Source organism: Xyrauchen texanus, chromosome 11 (assembly GCF_025860055.1).
Source record: "Xyrauchen texanus isolate HMW12.3.18 chromosome 11, RBS_HiC_50CHRs, whole genome shotgun sequence".
Classification (NCBI taxonomy): domain Eukaryota; kingdom Metazoa; phylum Chordata; class Actinopteri; order Cypriniformes; family Catostomidae; genus Xyrauchen; species Xyrauchen texanus.
The window spans coordinates 917585-942640 of record NC_068286.1 but is presented as its reverse complement, the minus strand read 5'-3'; the positions used below and the strand labels follow the sequence as shown (position 1 = coordinate 942640).

Sequence of the window (25056 nt, the reverse complement as noted above, 5' to 3'; positions counted from 1 at the left end):
ATTGGTTTGGGAGCCGTCTTGACCCAAGACATAGATGAGGTGGAACATGTCATTGCCTACGCCTCACGTCTCCTGCAATGAGCTGAGAAATCATATTCGGTTTCAGAGAAAGAGTGCTGTGCAGTGATATGGGCAGTCGAAAAATGGAGACCGTATTTGGAGGGACGACGTTTCGAGGTGATCACTGATCACGCTGCTCTAACCTGGGTGTTTAACCATCCAAAACCATCTTCACATCTGACCCGTTGGGCCATTCGCCTGCAAGACTTTGATTTCATCGTCAAGTATCGAAAGGGTCAATGTAACATCGTGCCTGATACCTTATCACGCAGTTTCCTAGATATCCCACCACTTACAATGCTGTCACAGGTGAAATCCCAGGATTCATCCACCACTTTTTCTGCTTTTCCTGTGGAATGGATGGACATTGCAAAAGCCCAAAAGGAAGATGCAGACATTCAAGAGATCATCGGAAAAACCAAAACATCTGCTGATCCTTATCCCACACACATCCATTTCCTTTTGAAAAATGGATTTCTGTTCCGCAGCATGCCACAAGGACAGGGAGGGCCCAAACTTCAAATAGTCATACCCATCAGCTTAAGACAAGATTTTCTCAACTATGCACACAACAACCCTCTAAGTGGACATCTTGGCAGACTTAAAACTTTGCTAAGACTTGTGGACATTTGCTACTGGCCCACTATGCGCTCAGATGTGTGGAAACATTGTAAGGAGTGTCAAGTATGTCAACAACACAAACCATCCATTTCAAAACTCGCCGGCCATATGCAGTCTACACCAGTAGTGGAACCCGGACATATGCTGGGAGTTCACCTCATGGGACCATTTCCCAAAAGTCCCAAGCAGAATGTACATCTTTTAGTAATTGTGGACTACTGCTCAAAATGGGTGGAGTTGTTTCCCTTGCGTGTCGCAAAAGCTCCACAGATCGCACGCATCCTGGTGGAGGAGATCTTCACTAGATGGGGTACACCAATGTATCTGGTGTCCGACAGAGGAACTCAGTTCACCTCACAACTAATCTGTCAAATCTGCAAGCAATGGAGTGTCATTCAAAAGCTAACTACGACTGCACATCCTCAGACAAACCTCACAGAACGGGTCAACCGTACTCTGAAAACCATGATTGCCTCGTATGTTCAAGACTACCACCACCATTGGGATAGATGGTTGGCAGAGTTCTGTTTTGCCATTAACTCGGCATGGCAAGAGAGTACAGGATTCACTCCGGCAGAAGTCATGCTGGGTCGAAAGTTGAAAGGTCCCTTAGAAAGAGCAGTTCTCAAATCACCTGACCAAGATAACCCCACATACCCAGTTCTGGAGAAGTACCAAGAGCTTATCCAGGCCGTAAAGAGGAATGTAGCACGAGCCCAGGAGAAACAACGTCATTACTACAACCTACGAAGACGACCAGCTCACTTCCAGGTTGGAGACTGTGTTTGGGTTCGTACTCATCCTCTATCACGGGCTAGTGATGGTTTTATGGCCAAGCTTGCGGCAAAATGGAAAGGTCCTGCTAGAATAATTAAATGTCTTGGTCCTGTAAATTACTCTGTGTCCTTTGTTGATGACCCTGATCATGTAGATTCTTTTCATGTTCAAAACTTAAAGCCATTTCATGGTACTGTGCAAACCCTTTCTAATTGAGGGGGGAATATGTAACAGTCACTGCCTGTCACATGTTTATTTGTTTTCATTTTCAGTGCTATGTTCATCCCATCCACTAGGGGGCACCAGTAGCACCTCTACCTTATAGATAAAAGAGGAAGTAGGAGAGTAAGAGGTAGATTCAGTTTGACTAACCACATGGTATCTGCTGTTCTTAATGGTAATCCTGGTCTGAGAAACGTTAAGTTTGCTGCTCAACCGTGAGTTTGTAGTTCTTATTTCATCTTGTGTATGCTTTGGTAAAAGAACTTGTAAAGATGTTAATGAGTTGTTTTCTGTTATAGAGGATTTTTGTATTACCCGTGACATACATAGCCCTTGAGTGCTGGATTGGGAGTTTGCTTGGGTGCATGAGGGCAACTGCCCAAGGACTTTATTCAAAGAATTCCGGGCTGTAACCAGAAGGAAAAATACTTCATTTCATCAGTTACTACCATTCCCAGATAAGACTGTTAATTCTAAAGACTGCTCACTTCATCAACCTCATTATCCGTCAACATCTTTTATGGGGCATTTCACATTCATCCACTCCCACCAGGACTTTTCTTCTGTGATATTTTGTTTGTTTGGGTGTATGATGAAGTGTTTTGTGTAAAATTCAATATATTTGAAGAGAGAAGATTTTCATTTAGTTGTCTTTTGTTGATTCATGTTTACCCTGAACACAGTATCTGATGCAAGACTGATTTCCCCCTCATTCTACTGTAGCAGGCCTGGTTTAAAATAGCCGGGACAGTTATAATATGAAAAATAAAAGTGTGGTTTATAAACGACAGAGTAAACGAATCGTAGGGATGAATTAGCGATTCTCTTTTCCATTGCTTATCCCGTGCGGTTATACTTTTCTTTTTTGAATATTCATAAGGTACATAAACTCTCCTCATTACTATGCACATATCCAAAAATGTATTTACAATATCTGAAATGACCATTTTAACTAGTAAAATTACATTTCAGCATTTTCAACATTTCATTTTTTTTTACATGTAAGAATTCAGTTACAGATATTTTAAGAAATTAAATCCCATTTTTGATATCAAGTATTTATTTCCACGAGTGATGATGTCATTGTTGATATAAAGAATTGGCATTTCCACGAGTAGAAATTACATTAATAATATCAAGAATTAGCATTAATTAACTAGTGAAAATTTTATTGAAAATGTAATAAAAAAAATAACCTACATGTGATTAAAATTTAAACAGGTGCCAAAACTATGCAAAGATAATTACAGATTAAAGATAAATACATAATTACATTTTCACCAGTTAAAATTCCAATTCTTGATATCAAGTATGTACTTCTTACTTGTAAATTTGAAAATTTTATATCAACAATTATTCTAATTCTTGATATTTATTTGCATACACTGTGAACGCAACACAAGGTTCCGTAAAATGTGTCTTTGTATTAAAGAAACAAAGACGAAAGTGATTAAATCATCAAGTAATGCAAGACATTTCACCTTGAACCTAAAATTGAGTTCTATTTTATTTCCTTTTGGCAGCATAAAGTGTATAAACAAAATGCAAACTCGATAAGAACACACATTTGGAAACATTATTTTGTGAACAAAAGATAATTTTTTAGGCTTATTTATTTTGATTATTATTGTCTTTACATTTATAATTGTCTTTAATTTGTAGGCTATTAGTAATCTCCATCTGTTGTCGTTGACGGATGCTTGTGTGATGGCAAATGGAGATGTTAAATAAGATCACTTCATTATTTTATGCTTTTTTCGTTTAGTTTAAAGTGCAATTTGAATTTATAAATGTCTTTTGTTTAAGATTTCTGTGTTTCAATAAATTAATAACATTTTTAAAGCAAAATCAATCAAGGAAAAAAACCCTGACCCTAGGCAGGTGGGTTAATGGAGTAATCGGATATCGCAACATTTATAAGGCAATTATCACAAAAATATTTTTTATACATTTTGCCCAGCCCTAATTCTTACTAGTAAAAACTTGTATTCATGAGATGTTCCCCTGATGGTGTTTAGTGATTTTGAGCGCTGTCTCTATGAGTTCATTGGTCAATACTCCTGGAAGAGCCACTACTGATGAACTTCATGTCATCATGCGCCCTTCTGTAGTTACTATGGTGATAAACAAATACCTCATGAAGTAAACAACAGATTTTTACAGTTTCAGAAGTATGTTTATAAAAATAATGTTACTGTAAATTTAACAGAATTGTTTTGTTTTACAGTGCCAGCATGTATTTACAACCATTTTAAATTGTACAGGTTGTTCTGTAAAGTGGTTTACATTTGAACTGTATTTTTGACATAATTATTCTGGCAATCACAGATGGCAGATGTTTTTTGTAAAACAACAGGATTTTTGGAGTGAAAAGTGATGCAGTTTATTTATTCACGTTGTTAAATATTCATGCTTGATATGACTACAATCATGTCAACTGTATCTGGGCAACATTTTGTATTGTTATCTGAAAGGAAGTTACGACATTTTAAACCAATTTAACCTTTTTATCAAAAGTCCCAATAATACAAACAAGTGATCTGATGGTTTTACTGAACATAAGAACTACTTGCATTTGTAAATGCCACAATAAACCAGAAACATAATTACAGAGAAGAAGGTATTCTCTTAACACTACTGACACTTGGATGTGTAGGCCTACTTTAAAAAAACGATACAGACACAATTAAACATAAATCAACCCGCCGCATTGGCAACTACTCGGAGACTTGTTCAATATGTTCAACGCAGAAATATAAATGAACAGATCTAACAAACCAATGCCATTAAACTTCATTTAAATCTTACCGTGAAATGTCCTTAAATGTCTTCCTTGTTGATGACGGTCATGTGTTTTTACTTTCACTTTCACTTTTCTCTGTTCGTGCATCTTCTTCCTGTATTACCGCCATCTACTGTGTGAAATCCACCAGAGACCTACCTGAATTTATAGTATTACCAGGACTAAAAGCTTCCAGAATATTACTTCAACCAGATTTGAAATTTTAAGGGACTGTATAATATATATTGTATATTACTTCCTATTGTTGGATTCAAAGTGTTCTTTAGAGTTATTTGTTGCTCTCTTTCTTCTGTATATTCTCTGCACTGTATTATTACATGGTCTACGGACATCATTGCAACTTTGTCTGCTTCTTCATTTCCTTTCACTCAGGTAAGATCTTTTACTGGTGTTCATCACAATAGTAATTTATGCTACATGATGCATAACAGATGCTGAACCAATCAGCTGTGAGTAAAGTGACACCTCTGGCAACTCCCCCTGTCTCTTAAAGTGCTCTTTACAGAAAAAATTATATATTTTAAATCCTCAAAACTGACTCTTTATGATAAATTATTTATATAGATTTTTTTTGCAGATGGAATCTTGTATTTTATTTAAATTCACTTTAATTTTTTTTACATTGACTTACTCCAGCCGTAAAACATAAAATATCAATACAAATATAAACATAATATAATAATAAGCTATTAATGAAACAGCTGGCAATAGTGATCGATTTTAAAATATTAAAATCTAAATCTCTCCACAAGATAGCGAAAGGAAAGTATGCCTCCCAAACCACTTTCACTGGCTAGAGATACATTATTTCACATGAAGTTCAGTATGATGGGAGTCATAAAGTGGTTTGGACCATTGTGTGTGGGGGGGAATGACGTCACAAATGAGCGAAACTCATTAATAATTAGGTTATGTGCAGATAATGTCAAATAATATTTTACTCTTGTTTCAATAAATAGTCAGAATTAATGACCAATTCAAGCATTTTAATAAAAATTCATTTGAAAACTTGAACTGTAGATTTAACACTATCAGTAGAATTTGTCAGTCCGTGAATAAATAAATGGATCTGTAGTAGTCAGATAAAATTATTGGTCTTTTGGTAAAATGATTTCTGGGTGCTAGTCAGCCCTATATAACCTTTTCATTTAATAAACAAAGACTTTCTTACCGCCACACATGGGTGGAAGTTGGAAGCCATCATTATTTCATTCATTAAATTCAGGGATAGTAAATAACTTTCTGTGCCTTGACAAGGTTACAGACAATTGTCATGCTTTATTTTCATGTTGAGAGGAATAACTGCTGGACATCTTAGCAAATGTTTTAGCACCTTTGGACTAGACAGCTCCCATAATGAAGCACTTAAGCTCTTTATAAAGAGCGATCTACATGCTGGTTTGGGAAACAGGTTTACTCTATTGTAAAATAACGAGCGACGTTCATTAAGATGACCGTAAAAGCTTAAAATGGAACATTATCTGGAAACCTAACTTTCATCTTCTACCAGACGATTTTGCTTTAACAATTTAATTCATTAATTGGAACACGAAAAACTTTAACAAAAAATATTTCTAAATTCTAATTACACTTCAAATGAAATGAAAATATAATAACTTAAACAGACATGATATAACACTTATTAAAGAAAAAATGTAAATATTATGTGTGATGATGTATTTAGCTTATTTTAATAACGAATTAAACAATGGATCAATAAGACCTGGAACATAGATGAATTAAACCGGAATATAATTGTAAAGTTAGGGAATATTCTCCAAATCTAATGTGAATGTAAATTCTATTTATATTAAAAATAATATTTGGGGGTGAGTGAATTTGCTAATTAAGATTATAGAACTCATGAGAACTCACGACACGCCATTGCACTATAAATATCCAGAGTATTGTAACCACATATTAACTCTATATTAAAATATAACATTTTGGGGCACAATCAAAATCTATCAAGAAATATGCTGGCCTTCAAAACTAAGGTTGACATGCATTATAGTTTCATAAATATTAATTATATAACAGATTAATTAAGCTTTTAATGAGATCTTATAAACACCCTCTCCCAAATCTGTTTCATTATGTGGGGTACTTTGCTTGTTCCAGTGTGTGATCCTAAAGTCAGAGGAGGGATTTCGTGAAGTGCTTAGGAGGACAAATAGATCACAGATTGACTAATATTTTAGACTAAAATTCACAGTAATTTATTCTACATCTTTTAGATTCAATAGTGAAATTGTGAGTTACTGATCAGTCAGTGTTGCATATGTGGACAAAAACAGTAATATAGCTAAATATTTAGAGTATGAAAGGAGATATTTTACATACTATATCATACTGTAGAGAGAAGAGGGTTCAGTTAGATTTAATCCTAATTGAAAAGAAAAAAAGATTCCATTCTAATATAGTTCAAGCAAAACTTTTGTTACCTTAAAACAGTGTCATGACCTCATATAACGATTAGCATTTAACTGTCTAAATGCTTTGTTGTTGTTGATTCTGTAGCCCTGTTGACATTTTTATTCATGTAAATATATATCTTTCGGTCAGGGATTTGTATATTGATTCTAAGTGCAGACAGTCAGAAATTCTTGAAGTCTTTCTTAAATAAAAAATATACAAAAACAAGGGAAAACAGAACAAAAACGCCCAAACTGATATCAACAGGGCAGCAAACCAAAACTCCCATTATTGGGCAAAGACAAAACAAACAAACTGGCTAACTAGAAAACAAAAAAGAAAGCACTGGACCTAGAATCTGATGAAAAATTTAAAAACCGTGCAAAAGCAGTAAAAACAAGAAACATGAAGGTCCTTGACAGGGAATTAAGAGGACACCACAAGGAAGAAATCAGCACAAGACCAGATAAAACTTCCTGACACTGTGGAGCATTGGTAAGGGACCGTCTGAAAAGTCCACACATTGTGCTAAAACTGTGGATTTTGTTTATTGAAAAAAGAAAAAAGAAATTTCGATATAAATGTCCATAAAAATGTACAAAATTACACAGATGTACAATGTACGAATACAATCACTGAGTCATAATTACAAGAAGTACAGGTGAATGGAAAAAAACAATATATACATAAGATAAAGAAGTCATGGGTCGGGAAAGTTCTCATGTTAGCATATAACAAGAGGATATGCACTTTTTATTATTAAAAACTCTCAAATGCATTTATAACTAAAACTGTGGAGGATGTGGAAAGGAACTTGGATTATGGTGATTTATGATAAGTGAAGTCCCTTCAGGTAGCTAACTCTGCATCACGCAAACAAAGGTCACATTAGCATTTCGTCCTTCAACCTTCAATGAAGGATAGCGGTCCACCTAAAGCATCACTGCATGAAAAGGCTGATTTCCAGGCTAAACACCCCTGCACACATTACTGCAAGTGCACAATATGTTCAGAAAAATGCTCAAGAGGGACACCCCATTAAAACACTTCAATAAGAGAAAAATGTCTTCAATACGGGGCGTTTCACTCTCCAATAAGTGGTTCCCTCCTGTTTAATGGACAAAAGGCATGCTGGATGGGAGCAGTGTTGAATGTAATCATATTGCAAATTAAAGCAATCTGATTACATTCTAATATAAATAACTGGAAATTTGTAGTACATTGATACAAATTTCCTGAAGAACTTCAAATGGGCCAACATTGAATGACTTTACAGTGCTGTATTCTGTATTATTTTGAATGGTAGAGTCTGCTCCAGAGTGCGTTTCAGAGAGATAAAGTCAGTGTGTTTCAGTCAGGTGTGTCTGTTTTTAATCTGACACAGAGACACTGAGGAATCATTATAAACCCCAAATCCAGCATAGAGGGGTTCAGTGAATGTGGTGTTGAATGTGTGTAAGTGTGTGAGTGTGTGCATTTCAGAGACAATGTAGAAGGACAGAGTGCCAGCAGACCAGTCCAGATACACTCCAACTCTTTTAGAGAGGGTCAAAGGGACAAATTTGAAAATATTATTATTGTAAACGACTGTAAATCCGTGTTTTGCACAGTTAAGACTCCAGGACATCATGTTGTCACCCAACAAACAGTCTCTAATTTCTCCTTTCCTGCTAATTCCTCTGTGTGCCACTGATACACAAGCCCCTGTCCCCCCTATCCATTCAGCCTCCCAGTAACAGCGTCCAGTCAGACTCTCTCTACACAGAACCTGAGGAAAGCTATCAAATCTCTCTGGGTGATCAGGATATGACTGTTTCTCTAACAAATATGTAGCCTTTCTGTTCTTCTCAGACAGAATGAGTTGAGAGTTTGCCGTGTTTGGATCCAAGGTGAGATGACAGAAATCTGAAAACAAGAAAAGAAAAAAATATTTTTGACACAACAAAACAATTGTGAGTGTAGTGTAGCCAGAGCAAGATATGGGACTGCAGAGTCACTGGTCACAGAAAACTCAATGCATTTTTTCACAGTTTAGTCTTCAAAATGAATGTATTGCTGCTATTTACTATTCATTCTGTTAAGTACATTTGCACATTGTATTGTTTATCATGTTTGTTTTTATTTCATACATTGTATTGTATTTTGTAAATTCTGTTTATCTGACCGTTTATATTGTAGTTTGTATGTGTATATACAGTTTATTGTGCGTACTGTATGTGTGTTCTTGGAGCTAATTACTAAGTCAAATTCCTTGTACTGTAGGTGCATCTTATTAGGCCAATAAACAAATTCTGAACAGAAGTAGCCCAAATTTGACTGCTATAGTAGTCCTGGAAAAATATTAATTATAGGACGCCAATCACTCAAAATCAGAATGAAACCAGATATTTTCCTATTACGGGGAGAAGTTGATATTAAGAATTATATTAGTAACATTTGGTCTAAAAAATGTCCCACTAAAATGTTTACATAGTCTTTCTTAAATTGCTTCAAATGAAATACTGTAAGAATAATGTCTTAAAAACTACATTTCAATTTCATACAATCATGTGGATATGCACACTTAATTTGGTCCCTCTTTGCACAGTTTGGTCCCTCTGTGCCCCACCTCTTCCACCACCGCTGTGTAGACTTACATTTTTGTGGTCCTTCTGCAATCATGAACTCTCCTCCATGATCCACACTATAAAACACACAAACATGATTTCTCATTCTGCTCAACTGATAAAAAATGAAGAACAAAAGGACAAAACAAAAAGAAAAACAAGCAGAGACCATGCAGAAATAAACAACTGTTGCTTACCCAAAACACAGAAATGCATGTGAACACATTGGACAGGATGACAGTATTTCTGGTCAACTTACTTGAGTTTGTCCAGTTTGCAGTTTGGATCATTGAGTCTGTCAGAGAGCAGTTTGACTCCTGATTCTCCTGGGTGATTGTAGCTTATATCCAGCTCTATCAGGTGTGAAGGGTTTGAACTCAGTGATGAAGCCACATAACAACAGCCGATCTCTGTCACCATACAGCCTGATATTCTACAAACACACACAACAACAGTCAACATCTTTTGCATTACAATTGATAAATGTACAAATAGCTTAAAATAAAACAATTTAGCTCCTGTACATCCCATATCTCTGTTTTTACTTTTGTGCCAAATAATTGCATTTCAGTTTATTATTGTTAAATAAATAGTTAATTGTCTTTATATTTTGTTAGTCTGTGCTCTCCACAAGTATAGTAGACTTGTTTTTTATCCACAAGAAAAGAAGATTTTAAAAAGGTATGAAACCCATGGCAGCTGGAAGTTCTGGTGCAAAAGCACAATCACATCACAAAGCACATAAGGTATATTCATACCAAGAGTGAATATTTACTGCTGCAGAATTAGACATCAGTAAAATCCAAATGTTGCAGTTTCAGACGTTTCAACTCTCATAACACACTGCAGTGAAACTGGCTTACTTACAAGCCAATCAAATTGAAATGTTAGACAAAGAGAGAGTAGCCGATTACATGTAAAAGGACCTATCAGCATAAACCATGGAAGTTCAGTGGTGCTAATAGCACAGAAAATTCACACATCAGCTTTCAAGCATGTAAATATGAGCATTGGAAATACTTTACCTTGTTTTGATCATTTCTAAAGTCAAAATTGTAATTTCATCTTAATATTCTTCAATACCTCAGTATCTCTAGTGTACAGTTTGGACTCTTCAGTGCATCAGAGAGCAGCTTCACTCCTGAATCCTGCAGGTCATTGTTACTCAAGTCCAACTCTCTCAGGAGGGACTTTGATGATTGTAGAGATGAAGACAAATTGTGACAACACTGACCAGTGAGATAACAGCCTCTCAGTCTAAACAGAAAAATAAAAGTTAAAACGCAGATTTAGGCCACGTCCACACTAACCTGTTTTTGTATTAAAACTCCATTTCTCTTTTCCATTGTGATTGTTTTCCAAATTATGCAGTTAATGAGGGCATTTTCGAAAGTTTCTGTTTTTGGTGGAGGAAAACACTGTTACAGTGTCGATGATAATGAGGCATAAATGATGCAAAATCAATGGGTTTTCAAACATTCATGAATTAGTGAAGACGTGGCCTAAAATAAGGCAGTGATAGTTCCGGTGTTCCTCATAATTTTGTTTTAAATAAATATTCCTGGTTCACTTATTCAAGTTAAGCTCAATCGACAGGATTAGTGGCATAATGTTAATTACCACATTTTGACTTTCCTTTTTTTCACAAAGCAAAAATCAAGGTTACAGTGGGGTACACAGTAAATACAGAACCCAGAATATTCCTTCAATTCCTTATTTTGGATTATACTGGACTCTGTATTTCCTAATGTTTGGCAGAATTATCTTAAACAAGTATTCATTACAAAAAAAAGGAGCAATATAAAATTATCAATGCTCTATGATGATATTTCAAAACTTTCTATCTAAAATGACATGCTGTTCTTTCCATGTCAAACAGTATCATTGAACATATAGAAAGATTAAACTCTTTATATGTGATATATAAAGTTTTATCTGCAGAAGAAAAACAACAACATTTGTGTACATTGGGAGGATTAATTCAAAATAAACAGACAACATGAATCTGGTAAACATATAAATTACATATAAAATATTTAAACATATATATGAGTCAAATTCAAACCTTAGTATCTCCAGTGTACAGTTTGTACTCCTCAGTGCATCAGAGAGCAGCTTCACTCCTGAATCCTGCAGGTCATTGTTACTCAGGTCCAGCTGTCTCAGGAGGGAGTTTGATGATTGTAGAACTGAAGCCAAAATTTCACAGCTCTTATAAGTGAGATCACAGCCAGCAAGTCTATAACAGAGATGATATACGACAGTAAAAACAGTAATAACCATTGGTGTTCCTCAACTGCCACACCAGCTGAACCCTCCGTGATATCACACTTACATCATATAGACATTTTTGATGTGTATGAGTTTACATCTGGAAGATTTATTTTTTAGGTTGCTTGCTCATCTGAAAAACATCTATAAGACATTCATCAGATTTCTTTTAGGTATTTATGAATTAGAATCAAAATCTGATCTTTTTAAGATGTTTAGAATATGTTGATTAGATTATGATGGTTTGCATATGAAAAGGTCTAAAACAGACATCTCAGAAATGTAATTGTGCTATCTGTTCTTTGGAGATACATTTAATATTTATATCTCTGAAAATGTTTCAAGAGCCTCAAAGGCTTTTCCTTATGATGGGGTTATGGACCAAAGCACAGGAATCCAAAATTACTGTTTTATTTATGAAAAACAAACTAGAACAAAAACACTCCAAGTAAAGAAAACAAATAAGAACAAAATCTCAAAAAGTAAGGCAAGACTGGATCAAAACACAAGACTGAATAGGGCTGGACAAAAGTTAATGCAACAAACTGGCAAAGACATGAGGGAAGAGGGCAAAATAAATTCAGCAAACAAAGAAACATCCCTTTTTCAGGACACTGTATTTTAAAGATAATTTTGAATAAAACCAAATATCTTCAGATCTTTATTGTCAAGGGTTTAAACAAGGTTTCCCATGTTTGTTCAATTAACCATAAACAAGTAATGAAAATACACCTGTGGAAAGGTCGTTAAGACACTAATACAGTAGCTTACATGCAGTAGGCAATTAAGGTCACAGTTATAAAATTTAGGACACTAACGATACCTTTCTACTAACTCCAAAAGAAAGATGCCCAGGGTCCCTGCTCCTCTGCATGAACGTGCCTTAGGCATGCTGCATGGAGGCATGAAGACTGCAGATGTGGCCAGGCAATAAATTGCAATGTCCGTACAGTTAGACGCCTAATGCAGCGCTACAGGGAGACAGGAAGGACAGCTGATCATCCTTGCCATGGCAGACCACGTTTAACAACACCTGTGCAGGATCGGTACATCCAAATAGCACACCTGCTGTCAGGTATAGGATGGCAATAACAACTGCCCGAGTTTCACCAGGAATGCACAATCCCTCCATCAGTGTCTGCAAGAGGCTGAGAGAGGCTGGACTGAGGGCTTGTAGGCCTGTTGTAAGGCAGGTCCTTACCAGACATCACCGGCAACAACATCGCCTATGGATACAAACCCACCATCCCTGGACCAGACAGGACTGGCAAAAAGTGCTCTTCACTAATGAGTCGGTTTTGTGATAGTCAGACTTGTGTTTATCATGGAAGGAATGGGCATTAAACCAAGGCCTGCACTCTGGAGCGGGATCGATATGGAGGTGGAGGGTCTGTCATGGTCTGGGGAAGTTTGTCTCAGCATAATCAGACTGAGCTTGTTGTCATTGGAGGCAACCTCAATGCTGTGCGTTACAGGGAAGACATCCTCCTCCCTCATGTGGTACCCCTTCTGCAGGCTCATCTTGACATGACCATGACATGACAATGCCACCAGCCATACTAGATCTGTGCATGATTTCCAGCAAGACTGGAATGTCAGTGTTCTACCATGGCCAGCGAAGAGCCCGGATCTCAGTCCCATTGAGCACGTCTGGGACCTGTTGGATTGGAGGTTGAGGGCTAGGGACATTCCCCTAGAAATATCCGGGAACTTGCAAGTGCCTTGGTGGAAGAGTGGGGTAACATCTCACAGCAAGAACTGGCAAATCTGGTGCAGTCCATGAGGAGGAGATGTACTGCAGTACTTAATGAAGATGGTTGCCACACCAGATACTGAATGTTACTTTTGACACCCTCCCCCCCACCCTTTGTTCAGGGACACATTATTACATTTCTGTTAGTCACATGTCTGTGAAATCTGGCAAACCATACCGATTGGTATGTCAAGATGCAGTTCAAGTCGAAGACACCTAATATGTTTAGTTTACATATTTTATGCTTGATGTCACTTGATGTCTTTCAGAGACATATTGAATGAGTTTATTGAGGCTCCAACCAGCAGGAGAATCTCTTTTCACACTTATTCAGGAATAAAAATAATTGCAGTGATGTTTTTTTAAGGAATGTATTTAATTTATCGAATACATGATTCAACTGTTAATAATGAATACTCACAGTGCTTTTTTGCAGTTGCTCACAGCTGGTATCAGTCTTCTTCTACCCTCCTCTGATGTGTTGTATTGCATGGGACTAAACTCATCCAGCACCTCCTCTGACATCTGAAGCATGTAGGCGATTGCTGAACATTGAGCAGCAGTGAGTTTTTTCTCTGAGTGTTTGTCTGATTTCAGAAACTCCTGAATCTCGCTGTACAGAGTCTGATCTTTCATCTCCAGCAGACAGAGGAACAGATTGATGGATTTATCACCAGAGAGTTTATTGCTATCGGTTTCAGGAACACTCACATTGTCATGAGTAGAACCACCCTTGATTGTGTCTTTAATGTACTGTGAGGTTTTCTTGATGCTCTCTGAGCTGTTCTCTGTGTGTGTCAGTAGATCCTGTAAGAGTCTCTGATTGGACTCCAGTGAGATGCCTAAAAGGAATCGCAGGAAAAGATCCTGCCGTCCATTTTCACTACACAGGGTCTTATAAACTTCTGATTTCAGTAGCCCATAAAAATTTAATTCAATAGAACACTGCCACTCATGTGCTTCATCCTGTAAAAGGTGCAGTGCACTCTTGGTCCTCAACACATGGCAGTAAAGCTTATAGAAAGCTGCCAAAAACTCCTGAAAGCTGAGGTGTATGAAGCTGTAGACTTTCCTCTGATGAATCACAGATTCCTCCTTAAAGATCTCAGTGCAGATCCCAGAATACACGGAGGCGTCAGTGATGTCTATGCCGCTCTCTCTCAGGTCCTCCTCATAGAACATGACATTACCGTTCATCAGCTGTTTGAAAGCCAGTTCAGCAAGTTTCACAATCACTTCTCTGTTGGACTGCAGGAGTTTCTCTTCATACTTCTGATTCCTCATATTGATCTGAATGAGCAGGAAGTGGATGTACATTTCAGTCAGAGTTTGAGGGATTTCTGCACTGTCATCTTGTTTCAGGATGTTTTGAAGCACAGTGGATGAGATCCAACAGAAGACTGGTATGTGGCACATGATGTGGAGGCTTCTTGCTCTTCTAATGTGTGAGATGATTCTGCTGGCTTGATGCTCATCACTGATTCTCTTCCTGAAATATTCCTCCTTCTGAGGGTCATTGAATCCCTGAATTTCTGTCACACGCTTGATGTATTTGGAGGGGATCTGATTGGCTGCTGCTGGTCTGGAGGTGATCCAGATGAAAGCAGAGGGAAGCAGATCTCCTTTGATGAGTTTTGACATCAGCACACCCACTGATGAAGTCTCAGTCACATCAGAAACTTTCTCCCTGTCTGAAAACATCAGTGGAATTCTGCTTTCATCCAGACCGTCAAAGATGAAAACAACTTTACACTCATTATAAATCTTTGAGTCCAGATGATGAAGTTCAGGATTAAAGTCCAGCAGAAGTTTGTGAAGACTGTACTGCTCATCTTTAATCAAGTTCAGCTCTCGAAATGGAAGCACAAACATGAAATCTACATCCTGATTGGCCTTTCCCTCGGCCCAGTCCAGAATGAACTTCTGAACAGAGACTGTTTTTCCAATTCCAGCGATGCCTTTAGTAAGAACAGTCTTTACTTGGTCTTTTATCTTCTCCTCACATCCTGGTTCAGGTAAGGATTTAAAGATGTCATTGCAGTAGATTGGAGTGTCTTGTAAGTGTTGAGTTCTGGGTGTTTTCTCCATGTGTAAAACCTCATGTTCTTCATTCACCCCTTCACTCTCTCCCTCTATGATGTAGAGCTGTGTGTAAATCCTATTCAGGAGCATTTGATTCTCTTGTAGTTTGATTCCCTCAAATAAGCTCTCATATTTGTTCTTCATGATGGTTTTGTGTTGGTCTTTGACCCTCTGCAGAGTCAGATCCTCAACTGGTTTGTGAGAATCCTGCTTCAGGTCTTCATCTCCATCTTTTCCTCTGGAAAGACAAGGAGTAAAGAGAAAAATATAACAAACAGAAAAATAAAAGTGTCTACAGCCCTAATTGGAAACAACACAATATTTTTACTCTTATTAGAAAATATGTGTAGGTCCTGTATGTTTGTTTTTGATAAGAGCTAAGTTGATGCCATTTTCCACAGACCTGATGGTGTGACAAGTATACCTAATGGGTCCAGTTGAGAAGTTCTTGAGTTGATCAAGGACAATATGCCTTTACAGTTTGATAGAAAGACAAATGCTTTGATATGATTTGTTCATCTCTGATTATTCACTAAGTCACAACATGTTATAGCAAATACATTTACATTTATGCTTTCATCCAAAGCACTTATTACAGGAACAATACCCCTGAAGCAACCTGAAGGTAAGTGCCTTGCTCAAGGACACAATGGTGGTGGCTGTGGGAATCGAACTGGCAGCATTCTGCTTACCATTTCTGTGCTTTATCCCACGATGCCACCACCACTTGCAAATAAGTATGGGTGGGAATTTCACGCATTTTTCACATCAATGATTAAAACTGTGAATTTACTAAATGCCCCCAAAATATTTGTCCTATTCCATGGGAGTGTATGGCAGCATTATGAACCATTCATAATAAAATTATTATATTTTGCATATTGATAGGGGTGGTGTTATGACGCAAGAGGAGGCAGACAAGGGTTTGGATCCAAGCGCGGTTTATTTGCAAATAATAATCAGGAAAACACAGGAACAAAGGAAGAGACCACGATGGGAAAATCAAGCTAAAACACAAAATGAAACACAGGAGCAAAGAAAAGTCCACAATGGGAAAATCAAACTAAAACATGAAATGACATCCAGGCATGCACAGGGTGAGGGAACATCCACGAAGGGTAAGGGAATCTCGAACAGAACATCCATGAAGGGTAATACTCGAACGAACAGACAAACTGCTGGGAACATGAACAATGAGAGCATACATGGACATAGGCAACGAACTTGTAACGTCAACGCACGGCAACAGGAAGGGAAAACAGTGGGGTTTAAATAAAGAGACACGGTAATGACAAAATGACAGACAGGTGCGGACAATAACACACTGACAGGGCCGGAAACGACGGGAAGAAGGGAAGTGTAGTTTTCACAAAGACAGTGAAACACGGGCGGACAACAAGGAAGACATGACAGGGAGCGAGATAGGCAAAACGGAAAACATGGGGCAGACAACAAGGGAACGTGACATGGAACGTGATCGGCAAAACCGAAAACACGGTGCAGACGACACGCAACATGGTGCAGGTGACACGAAACATGGTGCGGACGACACAAAACTGTGACATAATCCCCCCTCAAAAGGACCGGATTCCAGACTGTCTTAAAAGGAAAAGAAGAAACAATAAAAAGGAATGAAGAACCCAGGAGAGAGGGGGTAGACTGGGGGGAAAACAGACAGACCAGAGGGAGAACAAGGGGCACAAAGACAGTTCACGGGGGTGCAAGGGGTGCTGAGACAGGCCAAGGGGGCAATTAGGCAGTCCACGGGAGGCAGGCAGACCAGGGAGGTCGAGAGGGTAGACAGGCAGACCAGGGAGGCCGAGGGGGCAGGCAAGCAGTCTATGGGGGTGTGCGAAGGGGACCGGGTCCGGTGGCCTGGGGGGCGTCAACCGGGCAGGGGCAGGTTCAGGAGGCCTGGAAGGCGGCCACAATGTGGGGATAGGCCTGGGGGGCTCGGGAGCTGGCCACGAGGCGAGCTCCAGATTAGGAGGTCTGAGCGCGGGCCATGGGGCGGGAGCTGGTTTGGGTGGCCTGGGAGCTGGCCTCTGGACAGGGGCCAGTACAGGAGACCTGGGAGGTGGCCGCATGACAGAGGCTGGCGGAGCCGTGTGAGGCAGAGCCAAGGAGGACTTCGGAGGCGGAGCCGTAGAAGACTTGGGAGGCGGCGCCGAAGGAGGCGTAGGCAGGGCCGTGGGGGGCTCAGGAGGCGGAGCCGAGGGAAGCGATTGCGTAGAAGGCCCAGGAAGCGGAGCCGAGGGAGGCTCAGGAGGCGGAGCCGAGGGTGGATCAGGAGGCGGAGCCGTGGTAGGCGGGGCCAAGGAGAACTTCGAAGGCGGAGCCGTAGAAGACTTGAGAGGCGGCGAAAAGGGTTGCTCAGGTGGCGACGCCGAGGGTGGCTCAGGAGGCGGCGCTGGGGAAGGCGCTGGAGCCGAGGGAGGCTTCGGAGGCCGAGCCGGGAGAGGCGGAGCCGGGAAGGACCTTGGAGGCGTCGGAGGTGAGGCTGAGGGAGGCTCCGGAGGCAGAGCCGAGGGTGGCTCTAGCGACGGAGCCGAGGGAGGTGGCGCCGTAGGAGGCTCTTCAGGCGGTGAGCTGGAAGGCTTCGAAGGCGGAGCCGAGGAAGGTGGCGCCGTAGGGGCCTCTAGAGGCGGGGCCCTAGGAGGCTCTGGAGGCGGTGCCACGGGAGGCTCGGGAGGCGGAGCCGCGGGAGGCAGAGCCGTGGGAGGTCCGAGAGGCGGAGCCATGGGAGGCTCGAGGGGCGGAGCCGTGGGAGGCTCGAGGGGTGGAGCCGTGGGAGGCTCGAGAGGCTCCAGGGGCGGAGCCGTGGGAGGCTCGAGAGGCCCGAGAAGCGGAGCCCTGGGAGGCTCGAGAGGCCCGAGAGGCGGAGCCCTGGGAGGCTCGAGAGGCTCGAGAGGAGGAGCCCTGGGAGACTCGAGAGGAGGAGCCCTAGGAGGCTCGAGAGACTTGTGAGGCGGAGCCCTGGAAGGCTCAAGAGGCTTGAGAGGCGGAGCCCTGGAAGGCTCGGGAGGAGGAGCCCTGGATGGCTCGAGAGACTTGAGAGGCGGAGTCCTGGAAGGCTCGAAAGACTTGAGAGGCGGAGCCCTGGAAGGCTCGGGAGGAGGAGCCCTAGGAGGCTCGAGGGACTTGAGAAGCGGAGCCCTGGAAGGCTCGAGAGGCTTGAGAGGCGGAGCCCTGGAAGGCTTGAGAGACTTGAGAGGTGGAGCCCTGGAAGGCTCGGGAGGAGGAGCCCTGGAAGGCTCGAGAGGCTTGAGAGGTGGAGCCCTGGAAGGCTCGGGAGGAGGAGCCCTGGAAGGCTCGAGAGACTTGAGAGGCGGAGCCCTGGAAGGCTCGAGAGGCTTGAGAGGCGGAGCCCTGGAAGGCTCGGGTGGAGGAGCCCTGGAAGGCTCGAGGGGCGCTGGCCCTTGGACGGTCATGGCTACTGGCGCTGGCTCTTGGACGGTCATGGCTACTGGCGCTGGCTCAGGGACGGCCATGGCTACTGGCGCTGGCTCAGGGACGGTCGAGGCTACAGGCGCTGGCTCTGGGATGGTCGAGGCTACAGGCGCTGGCTCTGGGACGGTCGAGGCTACAGGCGCTGGCTCTGGGACGGTCGAGGCTACAGGCGCTGGCTCACTGACCTCTGAGGCGACAGGCTGTGGCTGGTTGACCGTGGTATGCGCTGGCTTGGGTTCGCTGGGCGCTGAGGGCAGAGCCACGGGGGGTTTAGGGCACGGGGCTGAGGCAGGCGGAGGCTGGAGAGCAGAGGCCTTTCCCCTTCTCCTCTTCCTCCGTGCTGATGCGACTGGCGACGCTGGAGTGCTGTTCCTGGTCGGCGTGGCTTCAGACTCACTGGCCGTGGCTGGCAAGGGCTCAGGCTCGCTGACCGTGGCCGACGTGGCTGACGAGGGCTCGTAGACCTGGGCAGGTGTGGGCTCTGGCTCGCAGACCAGGGCAGGCGTGGGCTCTGGCTCGCAGACCGGTGGGGCTGGTGTGGTAAGGTGCGCCAGGGGCGGCTGGAGAGTCTCCGCTGCGGGTGGTGAAGTTGAGTCCTCCTTGGAAATGCCCACAGTAAACGGAGAGCCGCACACCAGTAGGGTCGCCTCCAGGAAGTCGCAGAGGGTCCAGCCGTGCATCGCCTGAGGCAACCGCTCCTTCAGCGAAGGGTTCAGGTTATCCCAGAAGAAAACCACCAGGGCAGAGTCCGGGAAGTCGGAGTGGTTTGCCAGAGCAAGGAAGTCCTGGATGTGATCTTCTATGGGACGGTCCCCCTGTCGCAAGCAGAGCAGCCGGTAGTTTGCCCGAAAAACCGCTGGATCCATAGTTTGGGTCGTGCGTTCTGTTATCACGCAGGAGGAGGCAGACAAGGGGTTGGATCCAAGCGTAGTTTATTTGCAAATAATAATCAGGAAAACACAGGAACAAAGGAAGAGACCACGATGGGAAAATCAAGCTAAAACACGAAATGAAACACAGGAGCAAAGAAAAGTCCACAATGGGAAAATCAAACTAAAACACGAAATGACATCCAGGCATGCACAGGGTGAGGGAACATCCACGAAGGGTAAGGGAATCTAGAACAGAACATCCACGAAGGGTAATACTCGAACAAACAGACAAACTGCTGGGAACATGAACAATGAGAGCATACATGGACATAGGCAACGAACGTGTAACGTCAACGCACGACAACGGGAAGGGAAAACAGTGGGGTTTAAATAAAGAGACATGGTAATGACAAAATGACAGACAGGTGCGGACAATAACACACTGACAGGCCCAGAAACGATGGGAAGAAGGGAAGTGTAGTTTTCACAAAGACAGTGAAACACGGGCGGACAACAAGGAAGACATGACAGGTAGCGAGATCGGCAAAACGGAAAACATGGGGCGGACACGAAGGGAACTTGACATGGAACGTGATCGGCAAAACCGAAAACACGGTGTTGACAACACGCAACATGGTGCAGGTGACACGAAACATGGTGCGGACGACACAAAACTGTGACAGGTGGATATGAATAGCCCCTTGAAAAAGTGTGGGGTCTTCAGTCCTCTTAAGCATTTAATCAAGAAACAAAATTAGTTTTGGTCTAATTTCTCTCTTAATGCAAATTGTAAAGGACCTCATTCATGAAAATTCCACCAAATACAGTAGCTGCCATCTTGAATTTGGATGTTTATCTTTTTTTCACTACTACTCCTACAAACTTTGTCTGATTTGCCTGAAGATTGGCTCAGATGATCTTCAGACCAAGCCGCACGGTAATTACTTATCATAATTTTGAATCTCGCTACAATTCAGAAGTTATACCCATGCAAATTTAAAAGTGAACATACAAACATGAAGTGAGGCTGTATCTGGGCACTGCTTTAGTCTTTTGAAACAAAATTGTATGTACTTCTTTGGGACCATGATGTCAGGGTACATGCCATTTGGTTACAGCACCACCAATAGGTCAAGAAATCTCAGAAACTTTTGAAAAGTTTTGTCAAGAATCTTGAGATTGGTTCATTGGATTACTGTTGTCCATATTTTTATGATATCAACAATATTGAACACTTTGTCAGATATAAAAGTAAATTGTTATGCATCTTCCACTTCATGTCTTGGAGGTACCAGAGCAGTTTGGAGACATTGCCACTTGGTGGTCAAAATGCTTCGTCAATGAAAACAAAACTTTCTACATATAATTGCCTCCTTATCCTATCTTTTTAGACAATGGCAGGGAGATTTCTAATCAAAACCTGCCTGAACAACAACAGTATCTCATTGTAGCGAACCCGACACACACACACACAAGTAGAGACAGTCACAATGATGAAAGACTGCTTTATTGTTAATAAAAGCAGTCCGGGCAAAAGTACACACAAGGGGCAAATCCAGTGAAGAGTAGTCGTGGGAAGCGTAGGGTCAAAAGCCGGGGAATCAAAGATATAAACAAGGGGGCAGATCTAATGAGGGAGGTGAACGCGAGCGGGGAAAACAGTTAACAACTAGGGCGAGGAACAAGACGAGACTAGCGGGAACGAAGACAGGGGGGACGAGAGGAATGGGGAGTTGGCAAGCTAAGACAAAGAATAGTGGGAGGTCAAAACTAGACGAGACTAGCAGGGGCAAAACTAGACGAGACTAGCAGGGGCAGAACTAGACGAGACTAGCAGGGGCAAAGATACGGGGAACTAAATACACAATAACCAACACCAAACAAAGCGAAAGGATAGTGAGTTATATAGGAGCGAGTGCAGGTGTGAACAATGAAGGTGACGAGACGAGTGCAGGTGAAACTAATGTGTGGGGATAGGAAGCGCATGAGTGCAAGTGGTCATAATGTTCAGGCTAATGCGCGTGAGAAGCGAGCATGAGTCAGAGGGGGGAGATAGTATACGAGCGAGAGATCGTAATGGCAAAACCGGGCGTGGAAGCCCGAGGGAGGAAACAGAGCGTACGAGCTCATGGGGGCGGAGCGAGGAAGCGGGAAGCGAGCACGCTCGCGGAGTGCATGTGTGCGTGCTCGTGGACGTGGAGATGGGGCAGAGGAGCGGGGTTCGTGAGAGTACTCCCCCCTCTGAATAGGGACGGCTCCTGACGGCCGCTTCGGCCTGCGAGGAGCTGAGGAACAGAACGAGCCTGTGAGCTCGGGGGACAGAACGAGCGTGTGAGCTCGAGGGGACAGAACGAGCGTGTGAGCTCGAGGGGACAGAACGAGCGTGTGAGCTCATGGGAGCAGAACGAGCGCAGTGAGCTCGCTGAGGGCAGAACGCAGCGTGTGAGCTCGCTGGGGGCAGAACGAGCGCGTGAGCTCATGGGGGCAGAACGAGCGTGTGAGCTTCAAGGGGCCAGAAGGCACAAAAGGGAAATGAAACAGTCCATGGGGGTCAATGGGCAGTTCAAGGCAAGGTCAGGGGAACATAGTGGACAGGCGGGTGGTCGGGAGGTCTAGGGGGCAGCCATAGGGCAGAGACTGGGTCAGGAGGTCTGGAAGGCGACTGGAGGACAGGGACTGGGTCCGGGGGTCTGGAAGGTGACCACCGGACAGGAATAGGGTCCGGAGGCCAGGGAAGAGGCCACAGAGGGTCAGGAAGTCCGGGCTGAGCCGTGAAAGGCGGAGCCATCAGAGGTGGCACCGTAGGTGGCTCTGGAGGTGGGGTCCTGGAAGGCTCCGGAGGTGGAGCCGACGGAGGCTTTAGGGGCGAAGGCCTGGAAGGCTCTGGAGGTGGAGCCGAAGGAGGCTTTAGGGGCGAAGGCCTGGAAGGCTCTGGAGGTGGAGCCAAGGGGGGCTTTAGGGGCGAAGGCCTGGAAGGCTCAGGAAGTGGAGCCCATGGAAGTGGCGCCGTAGGAGGCTCCAGAGGTGAAGCCCTGGAAGGCTCTGGAGGCAGAGCCGAGGGAGGTGACGCCGTGGGAGGTGGCGCCGTAGAAGGCTCCATGAGTGAAGCCCTGGTAGGCTCTGGAGGCAGAGCCGGGGGAGGTGACGCCGTGGGAGGTGGCGCCGTAGAAGGCTCCAGGAGTGAAGCCCTGGTAGGCTCTGGAGGCAGAGCCGAGGGAGGTGACGCCGTGGGAGGTGGCGCCGTAGAAGGCTCCAGGAGTGAAGCCCCGGTAGGCTCTGGAGGCAGAGCCGGGGGAGGTGGCGCCGTAGGAGGCTCCAGAGGTGAAGCCCTGGAAGGCTCTGGAGGCAGAGCCGAGGGAGGTGACGCCGTGGGAGGTGGCGCCGTGGGAGGCTTGGGAGGCAGAGCAGCAGGAGGCTCGGGAGGCGAATCTCTAGAAGGCTCTGGAGTCTTAGGGAGCAGAGCCATGGGAGGCTCGGGAGGTGGAGCCGTGGAAGGCTCGAGAGGCGGAGCCCTAGGAAGCTCTGGAGTCTTTGGGAGCAGAGCCACTCGCTGGCCGTGCCAGGCTTCGAGGCTGGGGCCGTGACAGGCCTCGGGATTGGGGCCGTGTAAGGCTTAAAAACGGGGGCCGTGTAAGGCTTCAAGACGGGGGCCGTGGTAGGCTTCAAGACGGGGGCCGTGGTAGGCTTCAAGACGGGGGCCGTGGTAGGCTTCAAGACGGGGGCCGTGGTAGGCTTCGAGAGGGGGGTCTTGGTGTGGAGCGCTGGTTCAGTGTCTGCCTCCCCCACAGTGAACGAGGAACCAGAGTACAGTAGGGCGAGGTCAATAAACTGAACCAGGTTAAGGGGGCAGCGACCACCAGGCATTAATGATGAGGTTGGCTCATTCAGTCCACATTGGAAAATGGTCTTCAGAGCCACCTCATTAAAATTCACCTGGTACGCCAGGACACAAAAATCCATAATATAAGCCTCCACGGTTTGGCTCCCCTGACGCAAGCCCACGATTTGAGCCGCTGGGTCCACAATGCCGAGGGCACACAACCGCCGCCTCGCATAAACACCCCTTGGTCAGCGTCAAAAGAGCCGCACAACCTCTCCGGGGATGGAGAGCTCACGGCGCTCAGAAATGCACTGGATGCATAAACGGACTCGGGGGCAGACACAGGTGAAACAGGGTGACATAAATCAGACATAGTGCATACCTGCTGCCCCCGGCCGTGAGCGCGTGGTCCTCTCTCCACACTTTAGCTCCTCGCGCCGAATGTGACGTGCTTCTCCGCTCGAGTGAGCTGCGCGAATCCTTAGCGCGGGGCATTGTGACTGTCAACGGTGAGGTTGGTTATTCTGTAGCGAACCCGACACACACACACACACACACAAGTAGAGACAGTCACAATGATGAAAGACTGCTTTATTGTTAATAAAAGCAGTCCGGGCAAAAGTACACACAAGGGGCAAATCCAGTGAAGAGTAGTCGTGGGAAGCGTAGGGTCAAAAGCCGGGGAATCAAAGATATAAACAAGGGGGCAGATCTAATGAGGGAGGTGAACGCGAGCGGGGAAAACAGTTAACAACTAGGGCGAGGAACAAGACGAGACTAGCGGGAACGAAGACAGGGGGGACGAGAGGAATGGGGAGTTGGCAAGCTAAGACAAAGAATAGTGGGGAGGTCAAAACTAGACGAGACTAGCAGGGGCAAAACTAGACGAGACTAGCAGGGGCAGAACTAGACGAGACTAGCAGGGGCAAAGATACGGGGAACTAAATACACAATAACCAACACCAAACAAACGAAAGGATAGTGAGTTATATAGGGGCGAGTGCAGGTGTGAACAATGAAGGTGACGAGACGAGTGCAGGTGAAACTAATGTGTGGGGATAGGAAGCGCGTGAGTGCAAGTGGTCATAATGTTCAGGCTGATGCGCGTGAGAAGCGAGCATGAGTCAGAGGGGGGAGATAGTATACGAGCGAGAGATCGTAATGGCAAAACCGGGCGTGGAAGCCCGAGGGAGGAAACAGAGCGTACGAGCTCATGGGGGCGGAGCGAGGAAGCGGGAAGCGAGCACGCTCGCGGAGTGCATGTGTGCGTGCTCGTGGACGCGGAGATGGGGCAGAGGAGCGGG

The 25056-nt window shown here is 43.9% G+C and overlaps 2 protein-coding genes across 5 annotated transcripts in view; both read right to left on the bottom strand.

Moving 5' to 3' along the window:
• Positions 1–4518, bottom strand: part of LOC127651681 (NLR family CARD domain-containing protein 3-like) — a 32165-nt gene extending 27647 nt beyond the window's left edge. For all 4 annotated transcript variants that reach the window (XM_052137635.1, XM_052137637.1, XM_052137636.1 and 1 more), the window contains exon 1: positions 4489–4518. The gene's annotated coding sequence lies outside the window, so the exon portion shown is untranslated. The remainder of the gene's footprint in view (positions 1–4488) is intronic.
• A 3180-nt stretch (positions 4519–7698) lies between these two features.
• The window catches only part of LOC127651683 (NACHT, LRR and PYD domains-containing protein 3-like), an 18707-nt gene continuing 1349 nt past the window's right edge, over positions 7699–25056 (bottom strand). The window contains 7 exon segments of the mRNA XM_052137642.1: positions 7699–8803; positions 9535–9581; positions 9764–9937; positions 10588–10761; positions 11570–11743; positions 13950–14234; positions 14283–15848. Coding sequence (XP_051993602.1) covers positions 8253–8803; positions 9535–9581; positions 9764–9937; positions 10588–10761; positions 11570–11743; positions 13950–14234; positions 14283–15848 — 2971 coding nt within the window. The 3' untranslated portion in view covers positions 7699–8252.